Raw genomic sequence first — 24,899 nt, 5'->3', positions numbered from 1 at the left:
TGGGTGTTTTGATTCTTCTTCTTGTTGTTAATCGAAGCGTACGATGTGTATACAGCCTCCAAGAAATTCGGATGGCCAACAGAGGGATTTTTGAACTTATGATTGCACATTCTCTCCAGTGATGAACGGAGCAACGTTGGACTTGAAAGTAATCTCTCTCTGGACGACGAGCCAACATCATCGTGCATTTTTGACAATCTATCATAGACCCTGCCGGTCAAAGATAGAGAAAACTAAAACCTAACCTAACCCGATCGACATGTATCCCAGACTCAACAATTCCCCAGCAACTACAAATCTGCATTGGAAACCCAGTGACCGCCACCCGCACAACGGTATCCATGCGACTGCTTAGTCCAGCGAAACCCCTGTGAGCACCTTCCAAGGTCCCGCAATTTTCTCTGCACAGCTTCCTCCTTTTGGTTTTCCTCGTTCCTTTCCTCACACTCCTTTCTGAGCCGCTCGAGCTTTTCTCGTTCCTTTTGTGCCAGACGTGATTTCTGTTTTTCTAGTCGAGCCAACTCGGCTAGGTTGGCTTGATGGGCTTTTTCTGCGAGAGCGGCTTGTGTTTTACTGTGGCTGAGATTGGCCCAAGTGTAGTCACTCACACCTAGGTCACGGGTGTCATGTCTAGGTGGTGATTTTGACAACTCATTTGATGGCGGTGGTGGTGGCAATTTCTCGGTTTGTGGGATGACAGGTTTGATTGCCTTGGGATTGTTCGTAGATATGGTGTTGCAGTTGAAGATGATTGGCGGGTCACCTGAATCCATTGCTTCTTGCGATTCGTCAGAAATCTTTTTGTCCTGCTTTGACGTGTTTGTCATTCGGCCGACACGCTCGGCAAGCATGTTGTCGACCACATGTGATATAAGTGGCATTGTCAAAGATAGCTGGCCGGATGACGAGTCTTCGCCTTGCATGAGTTGACGGAATACCGAATTGGCGAGAAACTTGACGTCGCGGGCATTGGCCCAGTTCACAGTGCCAGAGAGTTGCTCCAACCTTTTCAAGAGCCGTGCGGAATCACGAGATGACACGGAAGGAACTTCGATGTTAACCCGCTGTAGGAGATCTTGAATTTCATTGCCGAAGAGCTCGAGGCACTCGCTTGGGGTAAAATCTATGAGTGTTAGAGTTAGTGTGGTTCTTATAGAAATGAAAACAGAGTTTACTACCTCTAAAGTTCAGAGTATCAGGGAACCGGCTGGTCAGACCCGGATTCTGTAACATGAGTCGGTTGATGTCTTTGTCGTAGCCAGCCAGTATGACGATCAGACGTCGTTCAAACTGGGGTTTTGTCAAGCAATCAACCAGCTCGTCCAGTGCCTCTTGAGCGAATCTGCCCTCTCCCAGTCGATACGCCTCGTCAATCAAGAGTACCCTGCCCAAAGCTCTCTCAAGCAGCTTTTTGGTCTTCGGTCCAGTTTGTCCGATATACTCGCCGACCATGTCGGTCGCGGAAGCTTCGATAACCTCGGCTTTGGCAAGGAACCCCATGTCATAGTAAATCTGACCCATCTTCCTGGCAGTCGTTGTCTTTCCTGTGCCAGGTGGCCCACGAAATAGCATGTTGAAAGGGATGTAATCGCGAGGATCTAAACCGCGAGCCTTGACGTTGGCAGTTATTCTTTGATAGCCTGCAAACTTGGCGGCGGATTCGTCGCAGCCGACCAAGCCCTCGAACAACTGCCGCGTGTTGGTTGTGGCTTGTTGACCGCGGTCGAACTCAGGGTCCATATCAACGGCTTCCAACAGGGAGCCTTTAGTCGTCTTATTCTTGCTCATTCGCTGCTGATGCCGAAGTTTGGCACTGTTGAGAAGAATATCTACCTCGCCAGCATTGCCGAAGTTGGGACGATTACGTGTGCGATCAAGTACTCCCAAAGCAACCTTGATCGCCTGGTCTGTTGCATTGTAACCTTGCTGTACGAGCTTAGCTAGCAATATCTCCTCAAGCTGCTGAATGGTGAAATCCTCAAAGTCGAATGCATCTCCCAAAGGAAATCGTCGGCTTAAACCAGGATTGACGCATTGCAGCATATCTTCCATCTGATCCTTGTAGCCTATCAGAATAACACAGCGATCATCGCCAGGCATGCTCTGAACTTCAGCCACGATGGTGTCTATCACAGCGGTCTTGAAGCTGCCGGTGTTCGAGCCCGATGCTTTGGGATTCAAGGCATACGCCTCATCTATGACAAGCACCTTGCCAACGGTCGAGGCGATGATGCCTTTTGTCAACTTCTCAGACGCTCCTATAACATCGCCAATAAAGTCTGATGGGTTCTTGACCACGACTTCTCCATCCGAAAGGAAGCCAATGTCTACCAAAATCTGGCCGTAAAGTTTCGCTACCGTGGTCTTTCCGGTTCCAGGTGAGCCTAAGAAGACTTTGTTAAGGTTGAACTCCAGAATCGGCTTTTCTTCGAGCTCTCGGTGATAGTTGTATTGAGTCGTCTCGAGGAATGCCTTGACGGATTGCTTCACAGCATCCAGCCCAGTCATGCTGTCCAACTTCTTCCAGGCTGCGCTGTCTGCGAGAGCTCCGATCAGTTCAGGTCCGAGGAGATCAGATTGGGTGAGCATCATATCATCTGGCTGACCACCCTGGCGTCTGAGTAGCATCAACCTTTGGGCTTGTCGATCACGGATTCTGGAGAGAGCTATCTCAACAGCGCGTGCATTGCCGAAGCCTTCACGTCCACGACCGTAACCAATGTGACGTGCAACAACACGGCAGTAAAGTCCGTTAGGACCGCCCTCTACATTCATCCGACCACCAAAGAGCGTCCTAAGCTGCAACTTGAAGATATGCAGAAGTTCGGCATTTTCATAGTCCTGGAACTGAAATTGATGAGGAAAACGACTTTGAAAACCAGGGTTGTAAGCCATTAGCGTTTCCATCTGCTTCCGGTATCCGGCAAGGATAAAAACGACTTCCCCTCGTCGATTCACTACTTCCGGCAGAAGAAAGTCGAGTAATTTTTCACCTGAAGTGTTGCCGCTAGAAACTAGCTGATAAGCTTCGTCGATGAAGATTACCCCTCCGCCTTTGCGGCAGACTTTTTCGATGAGCGTCTCGAACCATTTGACACCTTCGGTGGCAAGGCGAGCGGCGGTGACCTCTTCAAATCTCGATCCGGGAAGTATCCTCAAAGATATCAAAAACTGGGCGTATAGTCGAGCAGCAGTTGTTTTTCCAGTTCCAGGGTTCCCGAGGAATACTGCCCCGAAGCTTTCATTCCGAAGGTTGACTCCCTGCCGAACACTCGTTTCTACTTTGGCCTTGATCCTCAAAAAATGTTTTTTGACCGCCTCGAGGCCAGCAGCTTCCATCATGTTGTCTAGGTGCACGTTGCTACCACCTTCATAAGCTTTCTGATACTGCCACTCTTCCCATGACGGCGATGTGATAATCCATGAGTTTTGTAATCTTTGCGTTGGTTGTGACATTGGAACGGACAGCGGCTGGGGCAAGGTATGTGGTTGTTCAATGCGAAAGTGTTTGCCTGTCGTTGTATACTCCGTAGAGGCATGCAGCGCCCACCAAAGGCTATGTCTAGACAGCGCAAGCCACAGATTTGTGCATTATTCCCTTGTCTAGCAATCAAAGCTTGCAGCGGGACAAGGGATATTTTGGGGCGTAGAATGGGGAACAGGGTAGTTGGGATGGGTCGGCGTGTAGGACTGATGGCTGGCCCAGAACATGACTTTTCCAAGCCTTCGGCTTTCACTGAGTCATCGTTTTGAGTGAAATAGTGTTAGATGAGAGTTGGTGCTTGAGGATTGTCTGTGCTGAGCTGAGACCTCCTCAGACAGCCCGCTCGAAGGACAAAGAAGATATGGATACTTTGAGTCGACACAACACATTATAGATCGTTCCAATATGATCCTCACGCTTGCCGCTGATGATTCGTAGATTCAATCGTGTCTTTCCGCAGGGGGGAACATACTCAGGGATGATCGGCCATTGTGAGACTCGCAATGGCTACCACGTGGCAAACCACCTCGACCGCGCTTTCCCAGAGTTGGAGCTCAAGGCTTGTCATCTACAGAAACTCGAAGCAATCACATGCGCAGCACTTGTTATGCTTTTTCATGGCCGCACGAACATTTTTAGTCGCGCGCCCCTTCCACCATAGTGTGTGCTTCGAAGAGCACTCTTGCCCAAGTATCAGAGATTCGAAATCGCATGCACAAGACCTTGCAAATTTCAAATGAGACGCCAGACTGGCAGCAGCGTTTTTGCAATGCTTCCTGGCCTGTCTCCGACCTCCGTCCGTGGTGAATGTCTGCTTACAGGTTGTGATGCAGTCCGGCTCAGCGCTTGGGTCGGAGTTGCTGTTAACGCCGTATTGCATCCATAACCTTCCATCATCGAAATTGACCTCACGACTCCAGTAAGGCTTTGATTTGCGATGGCGTTTCCAACCACTGTACGATGGCATGTCGGCGGAAGATGGCTGCCTGGTTGGAAAGTTGAAGCAGCCGCATGAGCAGAGCCGGTCGTGTCGATTCATTGCCAACCAGACGACTTCGGCACTTGCTCTCTTGCACCATTCAGAGCAGCACACGCCAGCCTGGCCCCGCGAATTGTTTCTGATGAATTCAAAGTCGCAAGTACATGATGGACTTTGCCACCTACTGCTGTACCGCTCATCGGCTCGATGGACTTTCAATTCTTCAACTACCCGCTCGCAGCAGGCTTGTATGCTGGCCAAATTTGTGTGCGTCTCTTCTGCTCTTGGAATCAACTTGCATATAAAAGAACAGTCGGGGCCATCGGTATTGGGGCCGCTACTGACGCCGTATTGCAGCCAGTAGAACCCTCTGGGGTGTTTGATGCGGCGGGCCCAATATGATTTGCATCCGTATCCTGGGTGATATTTCCAATTTGGTATAACTCTTGGTTGCATGGATGATTCAATAGTCAAAACAGCCGCATTGACATAGTTGATCGTGTTGTTGCATGCCTTTCCAGACCAACTTCGAGAAATATCTGCTTCCAGTGTGACAGGTGCCTGGCTTTCCTTGTGTATAAGTCCGGATGTGTTCAAAGTCGCACCGACAGAAATGATGATCGGACTCGCTTCGATGAGAATTGAGATCCTCAGTAATTCGCCAACAGCATTGTTCGATGTTGGACAGTGCATGCTCGTCTGAAACCTGGTTGGCGGTTGGCATCATTTTGCAGACGAATGAGCATTCTGGCCCTTGTGAGCTAAAGCTTCCACCAACACCACACTCCAGCCAGTAACTATCGTCGTGTTGAAGAACCCTACGGACTCGAGAGGACTTGGCGCCCTCAGAGGTGTTGCGCCTAGTAATAGGTCTTATCTCGGTTTGATCAGACGACACTACTGTCGGCGGCTTGTTCCAGTTGTTGTGGCCATTGCTATATTCATGGGGATTGACGGTCACACTGTCATTACGCTTCTCCGAGGTTTGTCGTTCAAACATGTCTACGGAGACGAGTGACGATGAGGAAATGCGAGTTTTGGCAACAGCTATTCGCATAGGCTGATCCTACAGACCACGGAAACGCGACGTGAGCGGCCATCTTATATGAGAGGTTCATCTTCAAGGTTATCGACCATTGACAATTGCGTGGGTTGGTGCCAAACTTTGTGTGAGCTCGTTCGCTCGGCGAGCAAGATTGACGCCATATTACTGGCTGAGGTTCAGCTAAGGTCATACGACGTCTTTCATAAACTTCTAGTGTCAGATTGTTTTACTGCTTTTAGGTCATCGATAGGCATTGCACAGGAGCGATGTAACGAGGAAGACGTGTTTGTTGTTCTTCGCGAAGAAGTGCGCCGAGGCATCGGCAGATGTTCGGAAAACGAATCGCGAAACGAGTCCCCATGGAGGGGTCTTCTGTGCTCTGCCACTCTTAATCTATCTTCGCTTTGCTTAATTGGATCATCATAAAACCGTTCGTCCCTCGCCTTCTGTGCGATCATTCTCGGATATCGAGTATGATACCTGAGGTGATGCACAATGTTGAAAATGACTCGCTAGAGTGGCCACTGCACAGACAAGGAAGGACAAGGACGCCTGACCGCGCACCGTCAAAAGCTTCGATACAAACAACAACAAGATGCCATTTTCTATGGGAGGTAGGAAGCTATAACAGATATGGGGCTTAGCTTCTATATCTCAAACACCGAGGGTTATCACCGAAACCGGACGTGACTCGGAGTAGAGTACCAGACTATATTACGCAGCTTAGCTCCAGACATTGAGATTCTTCGAGACTTCTTCACCCCAGCCAATCTGACCTCTTCTGAACGTCACACCTAGACCACACACACAATGTCTCTCCAGGATAAGATCGCGGTTGTCACCGGCGCTTCGCGTGGCATTGGCGCTGCCATTGCCAAAGCCTACGCCAAGGAAGGTGCTCATATCGCAATTGTCTATGCATCGCCCTCGAGCACGGAATCAGCAGAGGCTGTCAAGAAGGAAATCGAGCAGTTGGGTCGTAAGGCCATCTTGATTCAGACAGACCTGGTCAAGGCAGACTGCGGCGAAGTTGTTTTGCGCGAGACACTGAAAGGCTTCAACACTGAGAAGATTGACATTCTGGTCTCTAATGCTGGTATCTTCAAAGAGAACCACACACTAGAATTCGACGCAGATCTTTTCGACAGGTAAGTCGATTTTCGACGCTTGGCAGCTTTCGTGTGCTGACTTGAGATGGAAAGAACGATGGCGATCAATGTTCGCGCTCCGGCAGCGCTGGTCAAGTCGATTGCTCCGCACATGCCTCGAGGCGGTCGTGTTGTGGTCATCTCGTCCATGGCTTCCACATGGTTCAGTCCTAACATGGACATCTACTGCGCGAGCAAGGCAGCCGTTAACGCAATGATGAAGTGCTGGGCTGTTTCACTGGGCAAGTCCCACGGTATCACTGCCAACGCCATCAACCCTGGCTTCTTCCCTACCGACATCAACTCTCACTTCTCGGACGAGCTCCTGGAAATGTTCAAGAACAAGCAAGCTATTGACCACCGTCTGGCTCACACGGATGACTTGACTGGTCTGGCAGTGTTCTTGGCCAGCGAGCAGTCTAGATGGATAACCGGAGAGACGGTCGAGTGCTCTGGGGGTTCTTCTCTGGGATGAATATTTGCTTGTATCTCGAGCGAGTAATGCGGATGTAGAGGCATTAAACATCACAATAGAACCAGGATCCTCAAACGCAGACTGCTGGCATCGAATCAGCTATAAAAAGGCACAATGTTTTTGGTCGTGATCTAACTTTCCGCAGAGATCGCAAAGAAGTCTCGCTCTCAGTGGTCGTCCCAACCCTAAAAAGCAACTTGCCTTCTGACAGCTAATGGACAAGCAGTCTACATACGGAAGCCATAATTCCGGCGCGAATCCTATTACCTTGCATGATTTTTTTCAGCTGTCTAGATGGCAACCGCCAAGCAATTACCAACACCCGATAATGTCTTTCGAGCTCATCGCAACTGCCCTTTGACAATCTGGACAACGCCAATCTTACGAGACCAAGAATGAAGTGGAGAGGAATATGTACTTCTCAGAGCCAACGCCCATTGATCTCGACAAAGCATCACTGCGGTCTTCCAAGTCTATCTTATCCATCTGGGTGGTTTACAACTGAACTGTCTATTGTCACAAAGTACCTTCCAGAAGCACCCCCTTGTTGAATTCCTGCTTTCCCATTCATTGACGTGTTGTGAATGGAACCTTCTTGCTCCAAGATATCCATTCATACATAGTGCGGTTATCCTCTCGATACGATCTTGGATTTCCCCCAACACGCAGGCTTACATTCACAACCTCCTCAGTATGGGTAGTGGCAGAAAGAGCGGTCGCGTACCCACCCTGTTCAGACCAGATGCGCCCAGGAACTCAAAGACAAACGGCTCTGACAAATCGGATCCGGATGGAAACGACCATAATCAACGTAACAGGGATAGCTCTGTTAGGACGCCCGGAAGAAGTATCACAGGTGCCGACAAAGATGAGACTGACGACGAAGTCCGACTATTGTACAACTCGCCTACTGCACAGGAAGTCTGGCTGCTTGTCAGTGAGGTTCCTCCCAAAGCCGTCAAGGAGTGGATGCAGGGGCATCGTGATTCACAAAGTCAGTTGGTGACAAGGTGCCACCGTTCATCCACGACCTCGTCAGAGGCGACGACAACGAGATTTGGACGACATTCAGAAAAGGTGGCAAAGAAAGGAATGGTGAACTTCGGTCCTTTGTTGTGGTCCAAGCCACTACAGTGCCCTTTGATCTTCTTGAAGAATATGCCAAAAGGCAGAGAGTTGTTCTCGGAACGGCTCGAGGCCCTGGAGGCAAGGACATCATCACTCTCTCGCCTGTAGGCTGGGAAATCGTTCTTGCCAGGCAGGATGGTGATGGAAGTATACCTCCAGTCCGACCGGATTGCGAAAGCGTCTCTAACACACCATCATCTGAAGCCAAAGGTCATGCTTACATGCTCGCCCATAAGAACAATGTCGTGCCGCATTATCCCATCCCCACTACCATCAAAGGCAGATGCGACGATGCAACAAAGTCATTTGAGAACATCACCCACAACGACGATGTCGCTCGCTGTCAATCAGGCAAACACAAAGCCTCGAACCCTCATTACGTCTGCACAGACTGTCACCATGAAGACCCCGCCTACAACCTCACCAAACACGAAAGAAACCACATGATCCGCGACAAAGGTTTGTTCCCCCTCTGCACCAAATGTGTCGAACACATATCCGAACACTGGAATATCGAGATCGAAGAAGATCAAGAGTTGGATAATTGCACATGCTTGATCGGCCTTCCACAATGGCTTTGCGTAGATTGTTGGGTCGAATTGGCAAGACTGAGAAGTAACAAGCGTGGAGAAGGTGATAGATGCAGGTGTAATGGACGGACAGGGGGGAAGAGTAATAAGTGGGACTATGAGATCAGTGATACTGTACGTCAATGCTCTGGTTGTGATGAACTTGTCATCAGGAAATGGTGAATGCGGAGTTGGATACATTGCATATTGGCTCACCACATGAACGAAGGATTGACAAGCAGAAGCAAAATACAATGGAGTTCTTCGCACAGCTAGCCAAACAGGAAATGGGTCGCATCGGTAGAACGAATATGTATTGGAATTGAAATGAACTGTCTTTACTTATGATCAATGAGTGTAACAGAATGATGTTAGTGTTCAAAACTCTGCCCACTCGAGCCAGCCCTCAACAACACCCTTCAACAGACCCTTCTTATCACTACGAATGATCTTTTCAAACTCTTGCAGGTTCAACCTCCCACCACCGCCACGCAAGACAATTTCCTTTTTCTCTTCATCGAGTCGAGCAAGCTCTTTTAGTCTCTCTCTGGAGGGTATTCCGGACTGCCCCATCTTCTCAGACTGTCTATGGGCGAATGGAGGGAACACTGCTGACGTCAAGTCTGTGTTTGGAGTCGAGAATGGAGCTTGCAAGTGATTTGTCGAAGGAGAGAGACTGTCAGAATTCGTCGAGGACGCAGCATTCGGCGAATTGTTGCTCTCGCTGGAGGGCATGTCTTCCAACTCTGGCATGTCCGAGAACATATCGTCCAACCGGGCGTCATTCTCAATTTCCCTTGATAGGCGAGGTTCCTCTGCGAGTGACGTTGATGGCGAGTCTGGCCTAGGGCTGTCAAGTTGTGTTGTGGACGACGGATCGACGTCGCTTGAGGAGTCGATGATATATCCTGACTGTGCCAACAGATCATCCAGAGATTGCTCTCGAATATTTGTTTCCAGGTCTTCCAGATCATCGTTGAGTGTTTCGCTCTGTTGTGCAATGTGTTCCTGAAGGTCCATGGCAATCTCTCTTGGCGTGGGTAATCCCTCAATTTCATCAGTAGATTCCACATGCAGCAACGTATTGCCGAGGTCAACTTCATCATGCTCTTCCTCGATGTCAAAGTGCGCTTGGTCGTTCGCAGCATTCGCAATAGCCATAAGAGGGTCCACTTCAGAGCCGACGCTTAATTCTTTTCGATGCGCGTTCGCTTCTTGAACATACTCGTCAATTTCTTTTCGGAAGCGACGGCGCTCCTCTCGAGTTTTTCGTACACGCTCTGCCAATTTTTCTTTCTTCGCAAAGATAGGATCAATCAGCTCGTTGAGTCCTTCTTGGACGACCTGGAAGATTACTTCTGTACCGAAGTCTTTCTCTGCCACAGGGACGTCGTAGGCACGGCCTCTCTCGAGTATACCTTCAGATAGGTCGGGTATTAGATCTCCCTCAACCGTACATGCTCCTTGATCCGAATTTTGCGCTGCTGGAATCATTCCTTGAGCCATATCCATGAGATCTTGATGCCACCTTTTTTCTGGGTCCTCTAACGTAGTTTGGCCACGTGTTCGTCGAGAGTCGGTCTCAACCATGTATCGGTGTACTCCTTCAGTTTCTACACCGTCGACCGCCACACTATCGGATCGGTTGAGATTGTTGGTGAATTCTGTGAGGTACTCCAGGGGCAATGTATCGGTATGAGCTAAGCTTGGTGGCAGAGTACCAACACCATAACGATGAGCCACAGTGCTGACAAGACTTGAGTCTGGCAGTTCCAGCCCATCTGGCAACACTGCCGAATTAAATGGTCCCGCGTCTGGTCGTACTTGGTTCTCCCCAAAGCGATCAAGTATCTTCATGGTGGGCGCTCTCGTCTGTCCAGGGGGAACATCTTCCTGTGCGAAAGCTGCACTGATCGGTTGACTGGAATGAACGACTTTGGCGCCGTAGCTGACCATGTCGTACTCTGCAGCTCTGATCATGTCACCTACAATGTTTTTCTGAACAGCGTATTTCGCACTAAGCATACGCAAAAAATCTCGACGACTGATGTATCCGTCACCATCGACATCATAACCGAGGAATATTCGATCCATCGAGGTCCGCTTACTAGTGCGACGAAGGTAAGCCATGCCTAGTATGTATTCTTTGAAGCCGATGAGCCCATTGTTGTCAGTGTCGTAGAAGTTGAACATGCGGTCGTAGAGAAAACTAGGTTCGACAGGACGTTCCCAGGTCGGAGATGTCATGACCTTGTTAAAAGCATGTCGGTCGACAGCAAGGCCAATCTGCATTGGATCCTAAAGACAGTTAGAGAAAGGCAACTAGATTAGTGCGAACTGCACTGAGCAGAAGGCATCTCCTCTTAGCGTCTGGAGGTAGGAACGATTACATACCTCTGGATAGTGAACGTTGGCTTTGCATTCGAACTGATCATAGAATACTTGGATAGTCAAATCATCAAAGCCTGATTCAGTAGCCAATTCCCTCTTGAGCGAACTCTTCAAAGCTGGCCATTCTGTCATCGAGTCGCCAGGATACCAGGGTTCAGAGACCTGGTGGTTCTGGCCCAGATAAGAAAGAGGGACCTTAATTTTAGTGAAGAGATGAGTTTTGGGGTGCATCGGATGGGATTCGCATGTCGAGCAAAGGTCGAAGTCAGGACAGTTATTGCAGTGCCAGCGGACACCGAGTATAGGATACTGACCACATTGTTCACACCTGATACCAGTGTGGACATAAAGACGACGCATCGCCTCTTCCTGAGCTATGTTGTACACCAAGCTCTTGACTCTATTGCACAGTCAGCCTTTAGCACTTGGATGTGCTTTGATAATAGATACCCTTGAGCAGGCTCCCTGTCGTCCTGATGATCCGAATCAGCAGAGGTCTCACTAAGACCCCGTTCTGTATCGTCGGGGATCATTGGCAGACTTTCAAGGCCACAGATGTCAGCGAAGGCTCTGGCAACAGCCGCTTGATGGAATTTCCATGATCCTGAGCAGAGCATGTGGATCTTAGCAAGCAGCTCATCAATGTTAGGTTGCCGCAAAAGAGGGACCAGCTCCCGGAGATCCCTCGAGGCTTCCAACTGCTCAGTAGACAGACTCTCATCAGGCTGAATCAATATCGCAAAGATGGCCTTGAGAGCAGCCTCTTGAATTTTGATGGTCAGATCGAAAGCGCTTGAGTTTGGGATGTTCAAGGCTTCTTGAATCTCGACTACGGTAGGTGGCGCGGGCCCATTTGGAAATCTGACGAGAACTAGAGAGGTCAGTTATCAATTGTGAGTAATCGAATGAAGATACTTACGGCCTTCAAAATCAACATTCAACAGTCCGAAGGGAAGGGATGGTTCAGACGGGGATGAGGCCCATATCCTTGTGCGATCGCGTGTGTGATTACGAGCCCTAACAGCGCCACGTCGTCGTAGGTTGGCGGAGGTGTCTTCTAAAGGCCAATTTGACCAGATAATATAAGAGCTGTATGCCGCGATGAAGCCTGTAGTGACCAATACCCATGGGCGCGAAAATAACGATGGAGCATTAGAAGGCATGCTTGGAATGAGAAACGGACAATTAACAGAGCAAATCAGTGACCCTCCAACGATCAATCATATTTGATGTTTGTTGCCGAGCTGAGAAGAATGAAGAGGTGTCTGCAGTCGGGAAGGATGATGTGTTGCCTGCGATGTACGAAATCTCCAGCCGCGGTAGTCGCCGAGGAGCAATCAAGACGGCAGGTACTGAGGGAAAAGGCAGTCACAGCAACTCCGAACGCTATTGAACACACTTTCCCATCTTGTCGATGCTGAGTCTGGTATTGAAGAGCATTCGCCTGACCGAGGCCTCGCGCATCGGATGCTTGGCGGGCTTCGAGTCGACAAAATCACCATCACGCATGCGACAGACATTACAGAAAGTTTACAGATGATATAATACAGAGTGGTATATGTACAATTTTGTAGAATAGACAAGCCCAGATGGGACTCAAAGCCAGCCAACGCTCAAGCTCCAAACGCCGTAAGATGGTATGAGAAAAGATGATTATGACCTGGATTGCCACAGCTTCCTGGCAGCGTTCATGAGAGGGGAATCATATCTGCTTTCGCCAGCCTCCAAGACGCTGCGGACAATTCCTGATGTGTCGGACTGAATCTTGGCCTCAACAGCTCTGGCCTTCTCTTCGGACAGGCGCTTCTCTTCTGCGCCTCTGGCCTGGGCCAAACGCTTCTTCATAGCAGCAATCTCCTTCTCCTCATCGTCTCTAGCCTCGAGCTCCTTGATCCAAGCATCACGCTTGTCCTTCTTCTTCTTTTCATCAACCAAATCGTTGTACTCCTTGCGCTTGTTGCGATCTTTCTCCCAGTAAGCGGAACCAGCAACCATGGCGAGCAGAGTGAAACCCTGGGCGTAGATACGACGGCGGAACATGCGGTTCGTCTTTGCGTGGTCACCAGACTTCATTGACTTGGTAGCTTCGTAGAGAGCCCAGACGGTCAGACCGCAACCGAGCGGGATGAGAGGCTCTTCTACAATTCTGCGGCGCAGCTTCTGCCATCTACTCTCCTCGTAGAAGTCGCTGGTACTGGTCAGATACCAATGACGCACAGAAGCAGGCCATCTCTGGTGACTTACGCATCATTGTCAAAGGACGAAGGCGGCGGCGCACTGTTCATGATGGGCGGCGAGATTTCGGACGACTACAGTGGGCTGATACAAGATTCGGAGGGGTATATATGTACGCTTCTCCGTGGCCGGGCAGAGACAAGATGGAAGAGAGTGCTGGTCGATTGACGGTTAACTGTGTGTCGAGCTCGGCGTGATTGGCCAAAAGCTACAACCAAAAGTCGATGATGATGTTGACGGCCCGAGCGTTGCGGGACCTCCGACACCGCCTTCAGCCCTGTGGACTATCTGGAGCTGCTGCTGCCGTTTCCCAAAGAGTCATCCGAGCGACTTCCGCAGCTCATCTCTCACGCCATTCAATCGCTCCTTCCTCGTCGCAATTCCTCCTCCTCAATCCCGTAGCTTCCGTCTCGACAGACATGGCACAAAACGGAACGTCAGGCCAGGAGGCGCAGGAGCCTGTCACGCCCAAGCTCAACTCGCTCTCGTTGACCGAATACGCAACAAACCCATCTCCACCGTCGCAGGACCCCCGACAAAAGGCAATTGACGCTGGAGTGCCCGAGTCCTTCCTCTTGCCCAATGGCTATCCAGACTACCTCCGTCTCATCCTCACCTCGCGCGTCTACGATGTCATTGAGCAGACTCCCCTCACACATGCTGTCAACCTTAGCAATCGTCTCGAAAGCCAGGTCTTCCTCAAACGCGAGGACCTACTTCCCGTCTTCAGTTTCAAGCTGCGCGGAGCATACAACAAGATGGCTCATCTGAGTCCGCAAGAGAAGTGGAAGGGTGTCGTCGCTTGCTCGGCTGGCAACCACGCCCAGGGTGTCGCATATTCGGCGCGCAAGCTCAAGATGCCCGCAACCATCACCATGCCGCTTGGAACACCCGCTATCAAACACACAAATGTCTCGCGACTTGGTGGTGCCGTCGTTCTGCATGGAAACGATTTTGACGAGGCCAAGGCCGAATGCGCCCGTCTTGCTGAGGCCCACGGTCTGACCAACATCCCCCCCTTCGACGACCCTTATGTCATCGCTGGTCAAGGTACCATTGGTATGGAGATTGTACGTCAAGCCGATCTGACCAAACTTGAGGCTGTGTTTTGTTGTGTGGGTGGAGGAGGTCTGATCGCCGGTATCGGAGTCTACATCAAGAGAATTGCGCCTCACGTCAAGATCATCGGTGTCGAAACATACGATGCAAACGCCATGGTCCAGTCTCTGAAGCTGGGCAAGCGTGTCACTTTGAAGGAAGTCGGTCTGTTTGCCGACGGCGCTGCCGTCAAGACGGTCGGAGAGGAGACTTTCCGTCTGGCTAGCGAAGTTGTCGACGATGTCATCATGGTCACAACCGATGAGACATGCGCTGCCATCAAGGATGTCTTCAACGATACTCGGTCCATTCTTGAGCCTGCTGGTGCTCTTGCTCTTGCTGGTTTGAAGAAGTACGTTGCTCAGAACCCCAGCTCGGACGCCAAACGCCAGTTGGTTGCTACTGCTTCTGGTGCCAACATGGACTTTGATCGTCTGCGCTTTGTCGCCGAACGTGCTGCTATTGGTGAGAAGAAGGAGGCTTTGCTCATGGTCGCCATTCCGGAAAGGCCTGGTGCCTTTGCTGCTTTGGTCAAGGCTGTCCATCCCATGTCTGTCACTGAATTCTGCTACCGCTATGCTTCGCCAACCGAGGCCAACGTCCTCATCGGTATCAGTTTGAACGCCAACACTCGCGAGCACGATCTCGCCGATCTCATCCACCGTCTTTCCAAAGAAGGCAAGACTGCTGTTGATATCTCAGAGAACGAGACTGCCAAGTCTCACATCCGTTACCTCGTCGGTGGCCGTAGCAAGGCCTTGAACGAGCGCGTCTTCGCCTTCGAGTTCCCTGAGCGTCAAGGTGCTTTGTTCAAGTTCTTGACAACCTTGCAGCCAGGATTCAACATCTCTCTCTTCCATTACAGAAACCATGGTGGAGACATCGGCAAGGTCTTGGCCGGCATCCAATGCCCACAGGGCCAAGAGGAGAATCTGAACTCTTTCTTGACTGAGCTGGGCTACGGTTATGTCGAGGAGACCAACAACCCAGTCTTCAAGATGTTCATGACCGAGCCTTGATCAATCCGTCTTCCATCGACCGCTTGGCTTCTACTCAAAGCACCGGTCCAGCATACTTTGTGATTAATATGCGATTTGCTGCAGTGCACCACACACTTCTTCCGATACCCAGTCACGTTCACAACTTGTTCTGTTCATTTTCCTTGCTTTGTAAACTACACGATATGATTTCCTACTTCTCTCGCAAACACTATAGACTTGGCTTGCTTCTACCAGCGCACAGAGTTGGACCGGTATTGGGTGTACAAAGGTTTCGAGACCATCGGGTGTATGTTCCTTTCTCCTCATAAAATTTCGCGGATCACGCGCAATTAGAGTATGATTGTATGCATTGATTGATTGAACGAGTTACTCCATTGTCCTACTGTAAGGTGTGTCACCGCCAATTCAGTGCTGCTCAAAGTCCTCACCGCCGGTCTCTATTTCTGTGGAATGCCACGAAACCTTGGCACAATCACCACCTATAAATCATATCGTTCAGGTCTTAGAATAACAAGAGAGACGGATCTGTCAACAAGGTAACCATGAGATGAATGTAGGCAACACTGGAGCTATGAATAGCTGAACTTCTTGGCATCTCTAAGTCACACTTTATGTTCCTGCATGGAGGCGGGGAAGGACATGTGGGTCATCTCGTAACGAGGAGGTTCCTGACCGCATTCGGCTTCTCACCACTTGTCTATCGAGGCAATATGCTCTTCAAGCTCGCCGAGTTCAGCATCACACGTCGCAAGACATACAAGCCAAGACAGACGTACGACGACAGAATCTGTTCGCGGCAAAGCTGGCAGTAACATCGTTTGTTCATCGCGGCTGCCTCTCCTGCTTGTCTGACGCCGATCAGAGGGCAAGATCGTAGAAACGAAAAAAGGCGGGTGTCGACTTGAAGCTCCGTGATCAACATGTGGTCATGTTGCATGCATCCGGCGGTCAGGCCAGGCAGATTGTGACGATGTAATGTTTGCAGACCATCACCATACTTTTCGCTTGCAAGGTTGGTCCAGGATGCTGCAGACATAAAGAGCAATTCTCCAGACGCTTTCCATCGAACCTTCCACTTTGAACGGAGCAACAATTCCTCTCACATCTACAGGTTCGTTCAGAGACTTGTTGATCTTCAACATCATTTTGCTTCTTGTTTCGACGTCCCGACAAACTTATCAATCTGCAATCAACTCCTCCCGACACAGCCACCATGCAACTCCCTCTAGCTCTCGTGGCCGCTGCCGCGACTCTCCTGACTAGTGTCACGGCTCTCCCTCACCAGAAACGTCTGGCCGAAAGCGAGCCCTGGCATCTTTCAAGACTGGCCGTCTTTACAGGATTCAATGGTGCCAAGAACAGTTCCATTGCTTTCAATCTTGTCGACAACAATGCTGGTCTGCAGATGAACACAACCTGTTCGCGCTCTGTGCTTGGTTCGGTCGAAGATCCGAACAACTTCTTTCCTTGTGCCAATAGAGATCTCAACTTCAGATGGGATGGTACCACTCTGCGTCTCCAGAGATACTACAAAGATACGGCGTAGGAGATCACCCCTGGATATAACGAATGTGGATTACTGACGTAGTATAACAGCGTCGGACCATGCCCTCTGTATTGTACCGTCACCGCTTATGGCAACGGAACACCTAACCTCGTCCTCAATTATCTTGCTGAAGAGGGCAAAGGTGAGACATGATCTGCCTTACTCCACTCCTGCTACAGACGGTGCTAACGCTCTTCTGACAGGTACCCATCAAGATACTCTTGACATTCCCGTTACCGAAATGGTTGCCTAAATTCTCGGATTCCAATACGACTTTGTAATGACAAGCCAATGAGCAAAAGCGATAGTGACAGTGTACGGAGTAATGATGTATGTTATTGATTCGGTGGAGAAGGAAGCTATTACGGCCATGGGGTCTTTTCAACTACAGCAACGTAACATTGCGATACTTTTCTACTCGTCCAGTCGACCTGTATTCCCATGAATTTGCCTCGATACAAGACATACATATCCATTGGCTATCTGTCAATATCGCATATATCTCAAGCACAGAGCCATGTGGAGATATATTAGTCGTTTATTTTTAGCCCTTGAAGGATTCGCACAAGTGATCGTGGTCGTGGCAGAATCAACACACAGCTTGGCTCTCAAGGCACCAGGATAATATGCTATGGTATAAACAAGTCAACAGCAATCATGTGAGTAAGTATTATCGCACAGAATCAATTCACAACCGCAACACCCAGTCAATCCTACAGCATGAAGTTTACCACAGTCACCGCCGGTCTTTTGACCTTCTCTACTCTCGGTCAAGCAGCCATCAACTTAACTTGGACACCTGATGAGGTCGGCCGCATCCGTATTGGCGATGAAATCAGAGTCTCATGGGAAACCGATCGAACTTATGTGCGTCCCAATACCTCGCATCACTCTCCTGATATCAAACAAGATACTGACTATTCGATCCTCAGGATCTCGAGTTCAAATTCGTAAAATGGCAAAAAGACGGTTGGAAACCAATCACGACCTCCTTCCAGAATCTCAGACAGCCTGCCGGTGAAGGTGGATATGTATTCAATGTTCCAAAGGTGCCGCACAACAAGTAAGTTTATTTCCCGCTCTTGCAGTGAAAGAAGCATAGAAGACTGACTGGTTGTTGGAATAGGTTGTATGGGTTCTGGCTGGAAGGATCAGAGATTGATAAGAATGCCGGTCATGCTAATTTGACTTCTTGGTTCATGGTCAATAAGAAGGGGTATGGTGAACCTAGGGATCTTAAAGCATAGATGTAGGATCCTTGTCTCCTCAAACGGCCTTGGGATTCAGAAATGTACTGCCATGATTATGCAAACAAGCTGCTCTTCCTTCCTTCCTCATGCGCTTACCGATCTTGTATGGATTTGGGATGTCGTTTAGGAGTGAATGACCCCTCCCCCAAACTCCTACAAACGCGCGTTTCGATCCCCAACCTCGGCAATCGCACTCGATGTAGACGGATGAATTGGAAGCGGGCTTCAACCGTCTTTTCAAAAAGGTAGGAGGTATTGTTTATTGTCAAGGTTGAACTGCTCCAATTGGCCAGTCGGTTTACAACCTAGAATTTGCACGAGTCAAGATCCACAGATCTACAATGGAGATGGGTCCATAAATAGCTACATACCCCTCGAAGGATTCAACCGTCGTCATCACAACTTGTGCTACTGCTAGTTAAGACTATACAAGCCTCCTGAAGAGTGGTTACGACTACTTTGCTTGGCACCGGAATCAAGACGCAAGATAAAAAGCTACCAAACACCTTCAAGAATAGTCCAAGGATACCAATCTTTACCAATCATATACTCAAGAACATCATGAAGAACGCTGCGGTTTATGCAGGCCTCGTGGCCAGTGCCTTCTTCAACCTCGGTCAGGCAACGGTCAACCTTACTCTCGTTCCTGCTGTGAACACTGTACGCATCGGTGAACAGGTCAATCTCGAATGGACCACCGACCAAGACTACGTGCGTTTGACAAACTCAATCATCAGCAGCCGAATAAGCCATACTAACGCCTCACGCACAGAAACTCGAGTTGGAGTTCGTCCAGAAGTTCGACGGTGGCTGGTCCCCTGCCAAATACGTCTTCAAGAACCGTCGTTTCAAGGCTGGAGATGGCAACTACACTTTTACTATCCCCAAGGTCGAGCCTAACCGGTGAGTTGGCTCTACTGCTTTGTTATTGTTTGCGTTGTTGCTAGTTCGGAAGCTGACGCGGGTTTATAACAGCGAGTATGCTTTGTGGCTTTCTGGAGAGAACGTTAGTGGTTCTGGAGGTTATGCCAACCTTACCAACTGGTTTGTGGTCGAGAGCCAGTATGAGGATCTGAAGTAAAGTCATATGTTTGACCTCCGTCTCAGACGGAACTCACGCTCGTTTCGTGCTCCGGATTTCTGCATTGAATTGTTATCAGTGGCTCAGATAGATCGATTTTGACCACTCTTCTTGTCAAGTTGTAGTCGAAAGACTTTGAAATGTTGGCTAGTTTTGATACTGGCCTAAGCAAAAGTGCGAGAGCTCTTCTCAACGAGAAGCTAGCGTAGATGCGTGTAAAAGAAACCTGTACCAGAGTCGCTGGCCCCAAACGCAGACCGGATAACAAACCATGGCAGGAGGCAGTTTACTCAGAGCGGGTAATCCTTTGTGCTCTGTCTGTTGATGGCTTCTTGCAGAGACACCACAGCAGGCTGAGAGGTCGGCTTAGGTTACATTCCTAACCGCGGCGCTTAATCGTCAAGCAGTAAGCATGGTGTATGAACGAAATAGTTGAAGGGAGATTGGCCAGCGGATGCCACCGGTGGTGAGAGGATTGGCAGCTGCACAGACCATGCTGCGTTGGTTCCTCCCGCAAGCGCCCATCTGCAAATCAACCATTCTGCTTACCATAACGTTAACTTGCTGGTCTATGGATATGTTACCATTCGCTGACAGCCTGTTATTGATAAACTCGCAGGTCTCACGCATGGAGACACAGTATATGAACTCCTATTGACGAACAGTCGCGACCAGACCTCCGCATGTCCTTCAGCTGAGCGCAACGACCCGGCTAATTTGGTCAGCAGTAATCCATTGCTATACGACGAAATGATTCTCTGCATCTTGAGATATGCCTTGATTACAGCTGGAATTCTTAGTGCTCTATATTGTACACTTCTAGGTCTTCTCACGACATCACGGTTTCAAGCACATGTGGTATACTTGCACGCCATACAAATGACTTGGGGAAAGGACCTCGATGTCCCAGAAGTTTTTGGCTTCCTTCACAACCAGGTCACTCCGTTTGAGATCGAGTCTGCAAGCGGCAAGGCATTGTACGCCTGGCACGTCCTGCCTGTAGAACTGTACAGGCAACACGAGCAGAAACTTCGGACACAACCAACTGGGCTTTCACCAAACATCACATCTCAACTTGCGTTCCAATTGCTTCGCGATGACCCTGACGCTCTGCTGGTCATCCACTTTCACGGAGCTGGCGGTACCGTGGGATCAGGATATCGCTGCCCGAACTATCGAGCACTTTCAGCTGGTCGACCTGACAAGCTTCATGTTTTGACATTCGATTACCGTGGCTTCGGGCGAAGCGCTGGCATACCCACTGAAAGCGGGCTTATCGTTGATGCCTTGTCTGTCGTCGAATGGGCCATGAATGTAGCAAGAATTCCACCAGCACGCATACTCATATACAGCCAATCTATGGGTACAGCTGTCAATATGGCTGTCGCTGAACGTTTTGCCTTGCAAGAGCCACCGGTCGTATTTGCTGGGCACATTCTGACTGCTCCATTCGTCGACGTAATCACTCTCGTTTCTACCTATAGCGTAGCTGGAACCATCCCCATTCTCGGACCCATAGCCAAGGTTCCGGTACTCTTCAACTATCTCCGCAGATACATCTACGACAAATGGTCAACCAAAGACCGAATTGCCTCATATATCAAGGCCAACGAGGTCAACAGACGCAAATATTGTATCACCCTTATTCATGCCGAGGATGATTATGATATTCCTTGGACATACACTCCTCAACTATTCTGGCATGCTATCAGCGCGACCAGACCGACAGGCATCGGCTTTGGAGAGCTTGAGCTGCTCAAATCCAAAGCTCGGATTGACAATGGTCCCGCAGGCAGTGTTGTTGAATGGAAAACTGAATGTGGCATCATCAGAGAGGAGATATTGAAATATGGTCTGCATGATGTGATTATGGGTAACCCGATCATATCTTTGGCTGTCATGCGAATCTTCAACCCATAGAATCCGTAGATAGACATTTAACATAGACACGGTTAGGAAAAGACAATATGGTTTTTGGCAATCAGACACTAGCCACTGAGGGCAGCACCTTTTGTTCTTCCTCCACATTGATCAGAAAAACTTCTGTTCATATTGTCATTGAATACGGAAACAAACACATACGGCCACAGTCAGCTGAAAACTGGGCATCCCGTCCGCTCTGCCATACATAAGCAGTTGAACGGCAGATTAGTACTACGGTGGGTGACCACGTGGGAATCCCTGCTGCTGTATGTTTTCCATTTTGTTTTGCGGTTTCGCACCTTCCTCCTTCTCCATGGCCTTGTAGGGGAAGTCGATACATCCTCGATACATATCGACCCAGTTGTTATTTTGATCAGTCTTACCATAACTTGGTGAGCATTACATAAATCGACGTCGGACTATCTTGCTTAGCACACTTCAATGCTCATGTATGACAACGAGCTCTTGTTTTCTAATACTGATCAAAGCCTATAATAGCAGCCAATGTGTTTTAGTCATAGGTGCAAGATATTGTGCTGAGTATCAATGTCCGTGGACGGCATCGTGTCTTCCGTCGAAGCGATCCGCTCGGCTTTTGAATAAGCCGTCCGCCGCCTGAGGCACGCACTTCATCATCACGCCAGAAACAACGTGTTTTTGTCGCATCCCTCGATACTTTGTGCGGATTCTGATTTGATGATACCACTATACCGGAAGGCAGGTCTTTCTCACTTCTCTACGTGAATGTCTAGATTATATAAAGTCAGGTAACGATTGTGTTGTTGGTCCGTTGCATTCTACAGAGCTTCCTTCCATCCATACAACAATAACATCAACTCAACGGCAACAACCATGAGCACTATCCACACTGTCGCTAAGCTGATTGGCTTGACATCTGCTGCTTGGTTATCTGGTATGAATACACATTCCGTCCGCGCAGACACGCTATCATTCTAATCAGACCTAGGCAACATCTCAGCACTTTCCTTAATATCTGTTCCTGCTGTTGCCACTGTCAAAGCAGAGTCTAAACTCTCCAATGGTCTAGCCGTCAGGATTTGGGAGCAGAACTACGAACTCGGAAAATCGCAAAACCCTCTCATCGCACTCACATCAGCGACCTCTCTTGGCTTTTTGGCATGGTCGCTTCGCGGGCTTCGCTCAGTGAGCGTGGTTGGTCTGAGACCTACTCCCTTGTTTGCAATTGCGGCGCTTTCGACTTTTGGCTTGATGCCGTTCACTGTTGCCTTTATGATGGCGACGAATAATAAGCTGTTGAAATATGCTGAGAAGGCGAAGAAGGACGATCTTGCGGTGACCGAAACTGAAGACGTGGATGGATTGCTAAAGCGATGGACATTCCTCAACGGTATCAGGGGTCTGTTCCCTCTTGCTGGAGCGGTGGCCGCTGGCATTGCTATCGTTGCTTGACCTGGGATCTGAGTACAACCCGAAAATGACGACATCTGATCTCGGGTTTTGATTAAAAGCCTTGGATGTATTTACATAAGAACAGCATACCTTTATATTCTACCTTTCTGCTTACTTTTACTATCAACTCTCTTGACCTCACAAGTCACACAGGACTCGGTCAGTGCACTCATCCCAAGATGCCTTCCCGGATTGCTCTTCTCGGCGCCACAGGACAAACAGGTCGAGGAGTACTGCAAAATCTTCTCGAGCAAGATGTAGACATCAACATCTACGTCCGTTCAGAGAGCAGATTGATTGACATGTTCCCATCAATATCGTCCAACGCCAGAGCCACCATCTTCGAAGGCGTTATTTCAGACCAATCTCTGATCGTCAAACTCCTGACTGGTGTCGACACCATAATCTTCACCCTAGGCTGGAACGAAAACAGACTTGGCACTCATATCATCGAAGAAGGCGCCAGAGCCATCCTCACTGCTCTGCAAGGAATATCAAAGCAAAGCGAGCAAATATCAGCACCGCCCAGACTTATTTTCCTCTCCTCTGTCTCGTGGAATGAGAGATTGAATCCGATCGACAATCCACCGCTCATGACAAGAGTAATCAGACAAGCCTTTTACTACCCCTACCAAGACCTCCTCGCCGGCCAGAAAATACTCTGCTCACAGCCTCAGCTCGTCAATGTAACCTTGATACAACCAGGCGCTTTGATAGAGGAAGCAGCATCTGGTTACGACATCAGTATCGATAAAGTGGGTGTGGGCATCAGTTATACCGATCTATCAGCTGCAATGGTGGAAATCGCGATGGAAGGGAGATTTGCAGATATTCCTGCTGTTGTGGTGACGAGTAAAGCTGGATACGATTTTGGAAGGTATGCAGGAGTGATATTGCCGAAAGTTGTCAAGGGATTGGCTGCGTCATTTTTGCCTGGATTTTGGATGGTGAATGATTTGACGGCTAGATTTTGGTCGTAGATGCGCGGCGGAAAGAGCGATTCGGCTTTTGATGTGTAATTGTTGATGCAGTATTTTTCTACGTAGATTTTTTCATTTGCTTGCACAAAGACATGATAGCTCCTCATAGACATTGTACATAGCCACGTCGTGCTGCTGCCATCAGTATCGTCGAAGATATGGAAAACGATTCACCGAACAATTCTCTTCGGCTTTAGGAGATGCGCCAGAGTCCGAGGAACGATTGTTATCAACATCCGTCACCAAACCATGATACAGTCGTTAGAATGACGATTGATTCAAACTTTCCATACATCATATTGTCCCGAAATCCATACGATTATAAGTGCTATACTCGAGTAGAGTACACATAATCCGCTCCATCAAAAAAGGGAGAAAACAAGGACAACGCTTACACCAAATTCGCTACAATGAGCTCTCGACCATCTTCCATCAACAATTTAACCACAAACGATACTCTCATCACCTTGCTCTATGCAGCAAACATCCTCCTCCCAATCTTCATAGCCGGTACATCAACAGCCCTATCAACATGGGTGATCCCCATGATCCTCACCAACCCATCTTCCAAATCCGCCATCTACCAATTTAACACCACCGTAGCAAGAGGAGGCAGATTTCTCCAACCGCTGAGTCGCTTTCTCGCCGCTTCTTTCGCTGCTTCAAGATTGCTTGTCTCTCAACATCCAGATCAGTCGGTCGCTGCGCATTGGAAATATTGGGCTTTCGGGACCGTGGTGTTGGTGTCTAATGCCCCTTATGAGATTATTGCGGTGTTTCCTGTGAACGATCGAGTGGAGGCGTTGGGAAAGAGGAATAGGGATGGGGATGGGGATTTATCTGAAATTGAGAGGAAAGAGTTGGTCGCTTTGTTGAGGAGTTGGCAGAAGTGGAATATGGGAAGGGTGGCTCTTGTGTTTTTGGCCGGTGTGATTGCCCTTTGGACTACGTTTGATACGTTAGCGAGTAAGTGATGCGACAAACATGACCGAGGGGCTAGGTTTCCTCAGCAGTCGGTTTGACAAGAGTTGTCAAGGAGGTCGCCGGTTTCTTACTTGGATCCTTCTACAATACACAGTTTGAATTGAATGGTAGTCACATTGATTCCAAGGATGATGGGACACAAGGTACTGAA

At 49.1% G+C, this 24,899-nt stretch overlaps 15 protein-coding genes across 15 annotated transcripts; 10 read left to right on the top strand and 5 right to left on the bottom strand.

Annotated features, from left to right (window-relative positions):
• Positions 1-290: 290 nt before the first annotated feature.
• M438DRAFT_355683 (P-loop containing nucleoside triphosphate hydrolase protein) lies at positions 291-3,456 on the bottom strand (the record flags this gene model as incomplete). The annotated part of the gene is made up of 2 exons (XM_029907051.1): positions 291-1,123; positions 1,179-3,456. The coding sequence occupies 2 exons, from the start codon at positions 3,454-3,456 to the stop codon at positions 291-293; spliced, it is 3,111 nt and encodes a 1,036-aa protein (XP_029760018.1).
• A 596-nt stretch (positions 3,457-4,052) lies between these two features.
• Positions 4,053-5,463, bottom strand: M438DRAFT_355682 (uncharacterized protein; the record flags this gene model as incomplete). Its single annotated transcript, XM_029907050.1, has 2 exons — positions 4,053-5,162; positions 5,290-5,463. The coding sequence occupies 2 exons, from the start codon at positions 5,461-5,463 to the stop codon at positions 4,053-4,055; spliced, it is 1,284 nt and encodes a 427-aa protein (XP_029760017.1).
• A 455-nt stretch (positions 5,464-5,918) lies between these two features.
• Positions 5,919-7,431, top strand: M438DRAFT_297597 (NAD(P)-binding protein). Its single transcript, XM_029901960.1, has 2 exons — positions 5,919-6,656; positions 6,711-7,431. Exons 1-2 carry the CDS (start codon positions 6,319-6,321, stop codon positions 7,129-7,131), a joined length of 759 nt encoding a protein of 252 aa, XP_029760016.1. The 5' UTR covers positions 5,919-6,318; the 3' UTR covers positions 7,132-7,431.
• Positions 7,432-7,824: 393 nt separating this feature from the next.
• M438DRAFT_365668 (uncharacterized protein) lies at positions 7,825-9,073 on the top strand (the record flags this gene model as incomplete). Its single annotated transcript, XM_029907813.1, has 2 exons — positions 7,825-8,068; positions 8,131-9,073. 2 exons carry the CDS (start codon positions 7,825-7,827, stop codon positions 9,009-9,011), a joined length of 1,125 nt encoding a protein of 374 aa, XP_029760015.1. The 3' UTR covers positions 9,012-9,073.
• A 50-nt stretch (positions 9,074-9,123) lies between these two features.
• M438DRAFT_397417 (uncharacterized protein) lies at positions 9,124-12,630 on the bottom strand. Its single transcript, XM_029909305.1, has 4 exons — positions 12,139-12,630; positions 11,670-12,090; positions 11,223-11,619; positions 9,124-11,126 (listed from the first exon to the last, which is right to left on the bottom strand). Exons 1-4 carry the CDS (start codon positions 12,380-12,382, stop codon positions 9,207-9,209), a joined length of 2,982 nt encoding a protein of 993 aa, XP_029760014.1. The 5' UTR covers positions 12,383-12,630; the 3' UTR covers positions 9,124-9,206.
• A 214-nt stretch (positions 12,631-12,844) lies between these two features.
• On the bottom strand, positions 12,845-13,591 carry M438DRAFT_345919 (uncharacterized protein). The gene is made up of 2 exons (XM_029905555.1): positions 13,464-13,591; positions 12,845-13,407 (listed from the first exon to the last, which is right to left on the bottom strand). The coding sequence occupies exons 1-2, from the start codon at positions 13,502-13,504 to the stop codon at positions 12,873-12,875; spliced, it is 576 nt and encodes a 191-aa protein (XP_029760013.1). The 5' UTR covers positions 13,505-13,591; the 3' UTR covers positions 12,845-12,872.
• A 14-nt stretch (positions 13,592-13,605) lies between these two features.
• Positions 13,606-15,934, top strand: M438DRAFT_345918 (threonine dehydratase I). Its single transcript, XM_029905554.1, has one exon. The coding sequence runs from the start codon at positions 13,679-13,681 to the stop codon at positions 15,569-15,571; it is 1,893 nt and encodes a 630-aa protein (XP_029760012.1). The 5' UTR covers positions 13,606-13,678; the 3' UTR covers positions 15,572-15,934.
• An 832-nt stretch (positions 15,935-16,766) lies between these two features.
• On the top strand, positions 16,767-17,352 carry M438DRAFT_374839 (uncharacterized protein; the record flags this gene model as incomplete). Its single annotated transcript, XM_029908528.1, has 3 exons — positions 16,767-17,095; positions 17,150-17,241; positions 17,303-17,352. 3 exons carry the CDS (start codon positions 16,767-16,769, stop codon positions 17,350-17,352), a joined length of 471 nt encoding a protein of 156 aa, XP_029760011.1.
• Positions 17,353-17,780: 428 nt separating this feature from the next.
• Positions 17,781-18,655, top strand: M438DRAFT_365663 (uncharacterized protein). Its single transcript, XM_029907812.1, has 3 exons — positions 17,781-17,966; positions 18,032-18,162; positions 18,226-18,655. Exons 1-3 carry the CDS (start codon positions 17,820-17,822, stop codon positions 18,344-18,346), a joined length of 399 nt encoding a protein of 132 aa, XP_029760010.1. The 5' UTR covers positions 17,781-17,819; the 3' UTR covers positions 18,347-18,655.
• Positions 18,656-18,813: 158 nt separating this feature from the next.
• Positions 18,814-19,731, top strand: M438DRAFT_297588 (uncharacterized protein). The gene is made up of 3 exons (XM_029901959.1): positions 18,814-19,060; positions 19,122-19,252; positions 19,325-19,731. The coding sequence occupies exons 1-3, from the start codon at positions 18,911-18,913 to the stop codon at positions 19,428-19,430; spliced, it is 387 nt and encodes a 128-aa protein (XP_029760009.1). The 5' UTR covers positions 18,814-18,910; the 3' UTR covers positions 19,431-19,731.
• A 271-nt stretch (positions 19,732-20,002) lies between these two features.
• Positions 20,003-21,394, top strand: M438DRAFT_345914 (alpha/beta-hydrolase). The gene has a single exon (XM_029905553.1). It carries the CDS (start codon positions 20,181-20,183, stop codon positions 21,348-21,350), a length of 1,170 nt encoding a protein of 389 aa, XP_029760008.1. The 5' UTR covers positions 20,003-20,180; the 3' UTR covers positions 21,351-21,394.
• Positions 21,395-21,520: 126 nt separating this feature from the next.
• M438DRAFT_274682 (uncharacterized protein) lies at positions 21,521-21,739 on the bottom strand (the record flags this gene model as incomplete). The annotated part of the gene is made up of 1 exon (XM_029900730.1): positions 21,521-21,739. The coding sequence occupies one exon, from the start codon at positions 21,737-21,739 to the stop codon at positions 21,521-21,523; it is 219 nt and encodes a 72-aa protein (XP_029760007.1).
• A 301-nt stretch (positions 21,740-22,040) lies between these two features.
• Positions 22,041-22,897, top strand: M438DRAFT_319566 (DUF1772-domain-containing protein). Its single transcript, XM_029902840.1, has 2 exons — positions 22,041-22,266; positions 22,321-22,897. The coding sequence occupies exons 1-2, from the start codon at positions 22,206-22,208 to the stop codon at positions 22,782-22,784; spliced, it is 525 nt and encodes a 174-aa protein (XP_029760006.1). The 5' UTR covers positions 22,041-22,205; the 3' UTR covers positions 22,785-22,897.
• A 460-nt stretch (positions 22,898-23,357) lies between these two features.
• M438DRAFT_345912 (uncharacterized protein) lies at positions 23,358-23,867 on the top strand. The gene has a single exon (XM_029905552.1). It carries the CDS (start codon positions 23,378-23,380, stop codon positions 23,762-23,764), a length of 387 nt encoding a protein of 128 aa, XP_029760005.1. The 5' UTR covers positions 23,358-23,377; the 3' UTR covers positions 23,765-23,867.
• Positions 23,868-24,030: 163 nt separating this feature from the next.
• M438DRAFT_23260 (uncharacterized protein) lies at positions 24,031-24,895 on the top strand. The gene has a single exon (XM_029899461.1). The coding sequence runs from the start codon at positions 24,175-24,177 to the stop codon at positions 24,736-24,738; it is 564 nt and encodes a 187-aa protein (XP_029760004.1). The 5' UTR covers positions 24,031-24,174; the 3' UTR covers positions 24,739-24,895.
• Positions 24,896-24,899: the final 4 nt, after the last annotated feature.

This window comes from Aureobasidium pullulans, assembly GCF_000721785.1.
Source record: "Aureobasidium pullulans EXF-150 unplaced genomic scaffold scaffold_10, whole genome shotgun sequence".
Lineage (NCBI taxonomy): Eukaryota > Fungi > Ascomycota > Dothideomycetes > Dothideales > Saccotheciaceae > Aureobasidium > Aureobasidium pullulans.
The sequence above is the reverse complement of the archived record's forward strand: the minus strand, read 5'-3'. Positions and strand labels throughout refer to the sequence as shown.